This window comes from Coffea arabica, chromosome 10e, assembly GCF_036785885.1.
Source record: "Coffea arabica cultivar ET-39 chromosome 10e, Coffea Arabica ET-39 HiFi, whole genome shotgun sequence".
NCBI classification, from domain to species: domain Eukaryota; kingdom Viridiplantae; phylum Streptophyta; class Magnoliopsida; order Gentianales; family Rubiaceae; genus Coffea; species Coffea arabica.
The window spans coordinates 8,069,344-8,079,744 of NC_092328.1; the positions used below are offsets into that span (position 1 = coordinate 8,069,344).

General features: G+C 29.6%; 1 protein-coding gene across 1 annotated transcript; it reads left to right on the top strand.

The window, feature by feature from the left end:
• The first annotated feature begins 2,717 nt into the window (after nucleotides 1-2,717).
• Nucleotides 2,718-6,029, top strand: LOC113711192 (xyloglucan endotransglucosylase/hydrolase protein 2-like). Its single transcript, XM_027234372.1, has 4 exons — nucleotides 2,718-2,889; nucleotides 3,154-3,254; nucleotides 3,410-3,621; nucleotides 5,666-6,029. Exons 1-4 carry the CDS (start codon nucleotides 2,718-2,720, stop codon nucleotides 6,027-6,029), a joined length of 849 nt encoding a protein of 282 aa, XP_027090173.1.
• The last annotated feature ends 4,372 nt before the right edge of the window (nucleotides 6,030-10,401 follow it).

Consider the following 10,401-nt stretch of genomic DNA (forward strand, 5'->3'; position numbering starts at 1 on the left):
ATGTCTTTTGGCCTCCGATGTGTTCATTGTACTTCCGTTATTCACGCTGAATATTTGATTTCGGTTCTCTATCTTTTCTCTGGATTAATAGTTTTTCTGATGTTTCTCACAAATTTCGTAAATTCCTTCTTGGTTGACCAGTTCATCCGTGGGAAAACTCAAAACTCATCTATAGCTTTTTGATTTTTTTTTAAAGCTTTCTTGATCTTGGCAATTCCTTCGTGAGTGTTACAGAAAAAAAAAATCTAATTGTCTGATTAAATATCTAGATGTTTTTTTTGCCCCCTTTTATCATATTTAACTGATGTGATGTTTAGTATTTCATGTGGTACATGTCGGTTTCTTTTATTCTTGCTCCTCCTTTAAATTTTGCGTAATTTTTTTTTTGTTGTGTTGAATGGGTAAAAACAAACTTATGTCCAAGAAGACATGCATTTAGCTTTTCCATTGTTCTTAATGAGGTTTTTGTATGAATGGGTATTTGATTCAGAAAAAGTATTCTAATTTAAGCTAAAATTCTGTAATCACGTTTAAGTTTCTCCACTTCTTTTACATTCAATAATCATGAATCACAAGTTAGCTATATGTATACTGATTAATATAGCCACACAAATAGGCATGGTCCAGAATGCGAAGTTAATCAATAGTAAAAGTTTCTAGTGTCATGAAGGTTTATATGAGCTAAAACAACTACTTCCTCTAATTTGTGGGGAAAAAATAAGATAGTATTCAAGTTTTTTTGGCTTCTTTTCTGAGTGAGCATAGTATCATATGCAATAGTATTTAAAAAAGGTAACTAAAAGAATTAAGGAAGTTAATTGTATAAATTGATTAAAGATAAAATTATGAAATCAGTATAGGCATCTAGCTTGAAATTAATTAAGTATAATGGAAAGATTGATTGAAGATATATGATTTGAAATCTTGTAATTAACTAAAGTGTAAAGTCACAATAGCTTTTAACCAATTCTGAAATAATAATGAAGTAATCTTACCAAATTATGAGGGTCACATTTATTTTAAACAAATTGGATTCGTATTTGTTCTCCTCAAAAAAAGAAAGGGAAAAAACAAAAAAATACTCGAAATTTGGATACAAAAGGGAAAAAAATCTATTATCAAATTTCTGAGATAAAGATGGTGAAGAAACTGAGATGCACAGTTCGGGTAAAATCATGTTGAAATCAAAGGGAACGATGAAATTTAATATCAGAAACCAAATACTGGATTTTTTTCTAATATTCACAGTAGGAACTGCATCCAAGAGAATTTGAAGTGGTAAAAAATCATGGAATAAAACAGATAAAATTTAGTCCAAATTAATGCTTTCACACGGCATTATATTTATATGAACTCTTCGAAGGTATCTTATTTACTTTTTTTTTTTAAAATGGTAGGTATCTTATTTCCTTAATTAGCATGATAAGAATTTAGTATCTTTTTAATGTGCATATCTTTGATATGATATGAAGCAGCACATTTCACGACTTGAATTAGGTGCTGAAGGAGAAATAAATATTATCTCAACTAGCATTCAATTCTTGTGTACATTTACATGCTAAAAGAAAAAGTAAGACACTAAGCATTGGCCCTGTTTGATAATTCAATTCAGTACTTAAATTTAATGAGTTTAAATCTTAACATGTTTAACATGTTCAAACACGTTTCATGATAAAAAAAAAATAGAGTATTTCAATTAATTAAGTGGATTTGAATTATCTAGGCAAAACTTACTTCAAAAAATAAGTAAAAATTCATTTACATATCACTTAATGCTGCAGAATACTACTCAAATGTTAGGATTTCAATATTAAACAATTTAATAAATTAACCAATTAAGATTTTAGATTTTAGATTTCGGATTTTGTCACTAAACATACTTCTCATTGGCATCCCCAAGAATTGTGGAGATGTAAAAGTAAGATGACCAGACATTGGATCTAGCAAGAAATATGTCGATCAGAAGTTAGGGTAGTTTTGTTATATAGTTGCCTAGTTGGTACATTCTATAAAATAGCCGAATAATAATTGGGATCTTTACAAAAATCAAAACCAGAGATTTGGAAACTGAATATTTTGGAACCAACTCTAATTCTTGATACAAATAGTTTCTCATTTTTCTTGTGAACCAAGTAAATATGTCTAACCTAATGTATATATAATCCGTTAACTAGAGAATTCTTTTTCCTGCTTGTTTGCATAAATTCCAGCTAGACAACAAGGAGGTCCTACGCGATTCTTGCAATAAAATCATGGCCATCCCCACAGGTATATATATTAGTGCTTTATCCTTGTCTTAGCAACACCTTTGTATATGTCCTACAATGTTGCTACTAAGTTTTTTTTTTTTTTTTTTCATGAAGATTGAGAGACATTATTGGGACCATTTGTTTAGCATAATTTGAAAAAAAAAAAAGAATAAATATTGTTCAACTTGCATGATAAACATAATTTTTAACCATTTTTTTATCTCACATTCGTTAGATACAATGTTATTCCAGATAATTGTGCAATTTTGCCTTCATATTAGCATCGAATAGAGTAATTGAAGGCTGAAATACGAGGAACTGTATATAAGCATCAAGTATGTAAATTGAAATCTACAGAATTGGATCTATACAAAAATGTCACCTTGGTTCAGTAATTACAGTACATACACACACACATATATATATGTAGGTATAATACTAAACTTAATAATCTATTTCATTAACTTGATGGAATTTTTCCTAGTTGTCTTTTCCTTGGTTCTTGTTCTTGCAACTAAAAATGCCAATGGCGGCGGTGGATTTTCCTTTGATGAGTACTACTATCAAACATTCGGAGGCAATCATCTTACCATCCTTGACCAAGGAAACGAAGTTCAGCTTCTATTGGACCAATCTACAGGTCAGATTACACAAGAGAAAAATTAATGTTGATTTTTGGATGTTAATTCTTTAAGCTTTGGCTGTTAAACTACATAATATTTCCACAGATAAATCTTTTATATATTTCAGACACATGTAACAAGTTATATGAACTTTTCCGTTCATACACTGAAAATATCTCCAAAAATCTAATCTACATTAGGTATAAAGCTACAAAGATATTTTTCCTTTTTAAAAAACTTCTGGCAATACCTAATTGGTATTTTCTTGGTTATACATGTAGGTGCTGGCTTCAGTTCAAGAAGAGATTTTGGTTCAGGGTACTTTGGTATCAGCATGAAGATACCAGACAAAAACAGTACAGGGGTTGACACATCATTTTATGTAAATCACTAGATTTTACATACTTTAATTAATGATTTAGTCTACGTACGACTTATATATATATATATATATATATATATATATATATATATATATATATATATATATTAAAAATGTCATAATTAATCTTTTCTATGTTATGTCTGAATTAACAGCTAATTTCAGTTCCAGTAGGACAACCAGTTGGAGGTGTGAAGCATTACGAGGTTGACATTGAATTTTTTGGGACTAATGGCAATCCTCATGTGCTGAGTACAAATGTGTTCATGAATGATTTTGGTGGGAAGGAGCAATTATTTCATCTCTGGTTTGATCCTACGGTAGATTTCCACAAGTATGCGATTCTTTGGAACCAAAACCAAATTGTGTAAGAATTCCTTGACAAATTCAAACTCTTATATATGTACTATTTGCTTTTCCCATCTATTCTTTTCAATTTTGATTAATTAATTGGCTAAACTTCTTACCTTCTTTTGTCAAGTTATCAAAATTCCTTGCTTTGCGATAATATTGTGAAGCTCTTGTTAAAGAACAAATAGAATTGGTTTTATGGGTACTTGGAATTCTTTTTGAATAATATTGGGACATGAGATTATGTATTTTGAAGAATGGATGTGTTCTTGACAAGTCAAAGGAACATATTTGGTAATAATGAATATAAGAATGAATGCATTGGGTTAATATTAAGATCCTTAAATTGATTTCTCAGAACAAAAAGTAAAATAAAAGATAAAGATTCTTGATATGATTAATGGATTTAGATTTTTTGTTCGACTTTTAAAAGGTAAATTTCATTATCATCACTATAAACCACAATCTAGTTGTTGTTATTATCGTCATCTTCTGTTTTACTTAAAGATTATCAAAGTATACAAATTCAAGAAAATAAAAACTTTTATTTTTCTCTCAATGATAAATATTGGTAGACAGAAAAAGAAGTATAGATTCTACATAATTAAAAGTATTTGAATAGAAGTCAGAAGTGATAATGATTAATGTTGTTGATTGGAAAAATCGTTCAAAACGTCCCTCATATTTTGTAAAATAACTTTTTTCGTCCCTCACTTTTAAAAATATAATTTTACGTCCCTTACAAATTCACATTGATCAAATTTGGTCCCTACTTAGGCTTTTGACTAGTTTTTGGTCGGAATTCACCACGTGCCTTGCACGTGATCATATTTTAAGGGCAAAATTATCAAATCAAATTTTATATAATTCGATTCATAATCCCTTACATTTCACAAAATGAATTTTTTCATCCTTTACATTTCACAAAATGAATTTTTTCATCTTTTTTTGATCATGTGTGTGAACAATTTTTTTTTTTTAAATCCATGTATGTATCTATTTGATTTCAACTGAACAGTACGAATAGCATCTGAAATCAAATAGAGATATATTACATACTATTCGTACTGCTCAAGTGAAATCAAATAGATATATACATGGGTTTAAAAAAATTGTTAGTTTTTCACTTATATTCTTTTTTTTTACTCGAAATTTGAAAATAAAGAAGACATTTAATCCTAAATATTATCAAGCGTTTAGATCGAATTAAATTTGAACAGAAAAAATAAACAAAAGAAAAGTATGACAAAAAAAATAAAGTGATTGGCACTTTCAAATTTTAAGACAATCACAAGACAAGTAATTCAATTGTTGATCTTAAAAGTGTCGAGTAGAAATTTCATATTTAAACTGAAATTTGTTAGCATAATTATAGAATTCGAGTTAGGACCCATTAATTAGATGACCTTATTATATAATTCAATAAATAAATTATTACCAAAAGAGAAATGTCACAAATATTGAATAGGTTCAAATGGTGAAATCATATAAATATATACATGGGTTTCAAACAAAATTATTAGTTTTAAATCCCTATATATATCTATTGAATAGCATGTGTATAACTACGATTAGCATGATTAGATGAAATCCAATAGAGATAAATTACATGTTATTCGTACTGTTCAGGTAAAATCAAATAGACATATACGTGGGTTTATAGAAAAAAAACTATTCATACACATAATCAATGAGGGATGAAAAAATTCATTTTGAAAAATGTGAGGGATGGAAAAATTCATTTTTTGAAATGTGAGGAGCGAAACAATTCATTTTGTAAAATGTTAGGGACGAAAAAATTTATTTTGTGAAATGTGAGGGACTATGAATCAGATTATGTAAAAATTTAATTTGACAATTTTGCCCTTAAAAAATGATCACATGTAAGTCATGTGGTAGATTCCAGCCAAAAACTAATCAGAAACCTAGGTAGGGATCAAATTTGGTTAATATGAATTTGTAAAGGACGTAAAATTACACTTTTAAAAGTAAGAGATAAAAAAGTGATCTTGTAAAATGTGGGACATTTTGAACGATTTTCCCTTGTCCATTTTTTGCAGGTGGTTTGTCGATGAAACTCCAATCAGAGTTTGGAAAAACATGTCAAATCGGGGAGTGGGCTTTCCGGCAGTACCCATGCATGTGGAGGCAAGCATTTGGAATCCTAATTGGCTCGGAACCATAGATTGGAGACAGGGCCCATTTACGGCCCATTATCGTGAGTTTCCCATCAACGGTTGCCGCTACCAGGGTTCGAACCCGCGGGACTGCTTTTCCCAAAATTATTATTGGAACCAACCGCAGTACAGCCAATTAAGTCCTGATCAACAACGTAAGCTTCAAGAAGCCAGGAGAAATTACATGTTCGAGGACTACTGTAATGACCCAATCAAGAAAGGTCAAGAATGCCAGTTTAATCAGTAGAATGATTTCTTGTTAGATAGCATCATGAACCATTTTTTTTATTTATTGAGAAATGAGGAATATTAGTTTATTGGCGTTTCTACAAATTTTTTTTTTTCAGAAGATGGTTTGGGAAAATGATTAACAGATAATCCATTAATACAAATAATCTAAGAATTGGATATAAATTAATTTTGCTAAAATACCATACAACATATACATACATACATATATATATATATATATATATATATATATATATATATATAGATGTAGGGGTTGTTATTGTTTTCCATATTTAATGAACTTAAATATTTGTTACAACCATCTTTTGGAATTTATCCTTCCTACAATTCATTCATATGCGAAGGTCAACAAGAAGACGAGAAGTATAACAATTTCCAGGATATGGAGGTTCCAAGGTGAGTGTTATTAGAATCTTTTGTTGTTTTCTGATTTACGTTAATGTTGATTTTGGTTTTTTAGTTGAGATTCCATAGGTATAGAAATTGAATCTTAACCATTAATGCTACATTTTCTGTTTTCAAACTTTTACAACCATTGGATTTAAGATGCTTCAAACTTAACCATTTATAAGAGGAAAAAAATGTCTAAATAACTGACATGTTGATGTGTGATTGTAAAAAAGTCTATATGTAATTGATTTTCAAAAGTCTAATTATGAGGAAATAGAATTCAAAATTTTTCTTAATTTCTTAAAGGGAAAATCGCCAATTTAGTCCCTAAACATTTTCACTAACGCCAATTTGATCCCTAAAAATTTTTAACTATGAAATTAGTCCTCAAAGTAAAATACATACGCCAATTTAAGACCTCCGTCGCAGTGCCGCTCCAAACTTGTCTCTTATTGAAGTAGACGGCAGTCCATTCAGGGGCATTTTGGGCACTTCATGCCAAGACGATTTTAATGCTTGGATACAAAATTGATTTGCGTCCAACACTGCCCGAAATTAGGAAAGCTTCGTGCGAGAGTGTGTGTGGTCTTGAGCAGATCCCATTCTAAAATGTCTTCAAATTCCTCTTTTCGAACGCACAATAGGAGGAGAAATATGGATGAGGGTTCGTCCAGTTCAGCCACCAATGGAGATCTAAGGAACAGGACATATCACACTTCAACTGTTGGAGGATTCAGTGGTGAAAAGTTTGAAAACTACACTGAAGATGCTCGTGTGGAGTGCCATTGCCGAGAAGTATGCAAAATAGTTAGTTCGTGGACTACAGCAAATCCATCAAGAAGGTTTTTCGGATGCAGAAATTACGGTGTATGTGCCCAATTGGAATGGGATTTATTTGGGTTCATTCCTTTTTTTTTAGGCTAATTGTTTTTTTTATTACTAATCTGAGAATATATGATAATTTGCAGAGGCGCCATGCTTGCAATTTCTTTTTATGGCACGATCCTCCCATGCCGAAGTACACCAAGAACGTGATGGTGAAATTGCTACGAGAGCTAAGAAAAGCAGAGGAGGAGAACATGGAAATGAAGAAAGAAATAAAAAATTTGAAAAAAAGGATCGTGCTATTACTGTTGGTTGTGTTTAGCTGCTGCATTTTATTAGTGATAATGTTGAGTGATAATGCCAAAAAGAGGCATGTAGAGCAAGGACTCAAAATGTTGCAGTAGCTGAGATAGTGCTGGATGTTGAACCTAGTTTAGAAAGCGGCAACCATGTATGAGTAATAGTGCTGGATAGGGCAACTAGTAGCTAAGATAGTGCTGGATGTTGAGTGATAACTATGTATGACTAAACATGAGAAATAAGTACCTAACCATGTTCAATAGTCATACATAGTTATCACTCAACATCCAGCACTATCTTAGCTACTAGTTGCCGCTATCCAGCACTATTACTCATACATGGTTGCCGCTTGAATACAAAAGAGTGGTTGAACTTGAAAAGGATGATTACAAAGTAGGGAGATTTTAACTGATCTATGGTCGATGATTTCGCCGATGCCTTCAGTTTGCAATCTTCCTTCTATTTATAGAGGCTCGGGACTTTCTCATTTGAATTTCATTTCTTCTACATTTGAGTTTCATCTTCTTTTTATTGGTGGCCGACATCTTTTTCAAAAGTGATCGGCTCCTTTCTCAAAAGTCGTTTGGATCTTGTCCGCATGGTCCTCCGAATGGATCAAAAGTAGATTCGGATGATTCTGCTGACTCGTCAATTTTGTCGGTTTCTTCTTTCTTATCTGTCTTTTGTAAATAATCCAGATATTCTTTGAGTAGCCTTGGATCTTGCATCATCTTTTTCATCAAAAAGTCATTTGAAGTGGCTTCGGATACCATTTCAGTATCTTTTTCTTTCTTTATTGGAGTAGTGGTTGGTTATTTAATGGTTTATAATTTATTACTAATCTTGGAACTCCTCGTTCTTTTTCTGCTTGATTCATAACATAAAATGCAGCACAACTCCATGGTGATTTTGAGGGGGTTATTAGTTTTTTATCTATTAATATTTTTATCTCTTTTTTACAAAATTCTAATAAATCAGAATTCATTTGTATTGGTCTAGCTTTAGTTGGAATATTCTTTTCATTAAAATCTTTTTCATAAGGTAATTCTATCATATGTTGTTTTCTATCCCAAAAAACATTAGGAATATCTGCACAAATTTCTTTTTGTAATAACTCTTCTAGTTCTGATATTCTTTTTTGTATTTTAATATCTTTTAATTGTTCTTCAATTTTTAAATGAGACTTTTCTTCTTTAATATAGCTTATATGTTGTTGTACTTTGGTAATAGCATTTATTGTTTTATAAATAGAAGATGTTTGTAAAGTCTGTAATTCTCTCTGTTTTATTGGAGTTAAGAACTTAAAAGTAATAATTTTTCCCATTATATTTATCGAAATTCCTTCATTACTTACTAAAAATGGATAAATCTGTATTAAAAAAGGTGTTCCTAATATTATATCATGATTTATATTTTTTACAATTATGAAATTATGTTTAATACAATATTCATTATTACATATTGATCCTTTTGTAAATTTATATTTTACTTGTAAATTTTCTCCATTTGCTGCCATCAATGTTTCATTTGTCCTTTCACAATATTTAGTAGGAATTATTCCTTCTTTTATACAACTTGCATCAGCTCCACTATCTATTAGAGTTACAAAGGTTTCTTTGAAATCTTCTACTGTAATTGTTACTAAAGCATACCATTTTTGAAATGTCATTTTTTCTATTGTATTTAAATATTGATCTTCATCAACTGGTTTTTCAGATATACATATTTCTTCTGTTTTGGAATTAGAAGTTGAGGGTTGATTATTTATTAAGGTTATTTTTGCTTCTATTTCTAAATCTTTTGTTTTTAATTCTATAATCTCTTGTTGTAATTGTTTTATCTGTGTTTTAAGATTATTGATTTCTGTTTGAAGATCTTTAGTCGTTTCTTTTTTCATTATATTTATATTTGGATATTTATCTATTAATTTTGAAATACTAAAAGGTTCTATTATCTTTGGCATTTTGTCTTCTTGAATTATTAGACTTTTTAATCTTTCTAAATATTCTTTCTTAGCTACTGGATCTTCGATTTTTTCTATTATGTCTAATAAGAATTTTTTATCTTCTTTTTTAGTTATAACGTTTATATATTTTGGAGTGCAATTACAATTTTCTTCATTATCTGAACTAGATATATCATTATAATAATCATCTTCAGAACTTTGATCTTTTTCATTTATTAGTAAATTTATTAATTTATTTTTAATTTCTTCTTCGTCTGCACAGATTTCTGTTATTTTTTCCCTCAATCTGCATTTATTTGCTTTATGTCCTATTTTTTCACATTTGTAACAAACTATTTTTCTTTTAATAAATTTTCTCTTTCTATCTGGTCTTTCTAGTTTATCTTCTTTAGGTCTTTTGTATTTTAATTTTTTATTATATTTTTTAACTTTCTTTTTGTATGCTGATGGTGATTTAATTCTTTTAATTTCAAATGCATCACAAAATGATCCTACTTCCTTTGTTTTAGAACCATATTTTATTTGTAATCTTAATTCTGAACATAACATTAATCCTTCTTTTTTGACAAATGCAAATAATTGCCCAAAAGTAATATTTTCAAATGAAATTACATCTGTTCCCATTTCTTTTTGTAAACTATCCATTATTCTTTGTGAAAATAAACTTAGTAATCTTGTTATGAATCTTTCTTTCCAGAATGAAGCATTACAATCTGGTCTTCGTAATACATTTGTTAAAAACATATCTTTATACCATCTAAAGTCTGATAATGTAGGACATCTTAAATTTGTTAAAAATGTTTTATTAGAGTTTAATTCTTCTTTTGGATTTCCTATGAAATACATTACTATTGTTACTATTAAAAATTCTGCAGCATCTGATTGT

Bases quoted from the DNA above. Each gene is read 5' to 3' on its own strand.
- LOC113711192 (XM_027234372.1), top strand. From the start codon at position 2,718: ATGGAATTTTTCCTAGTTGTCTTTTCCTTGGTTCTTGTTCTTGCAACT. The intron at 2,890-3,153 runs GTCAGATTACAC...TTATACATGTAG, and splicing joins TCTATTGGACCAATCTACAG to GTGCTGGCTTCAGTTCAAGA. The intron at 3,255-3,409 runs GTAAATCACTAG...CTGAATTAACAG, and splicing joins GGGTTGACACATCATTTTAT to CTAATTTCAGTTCCAGTAGG.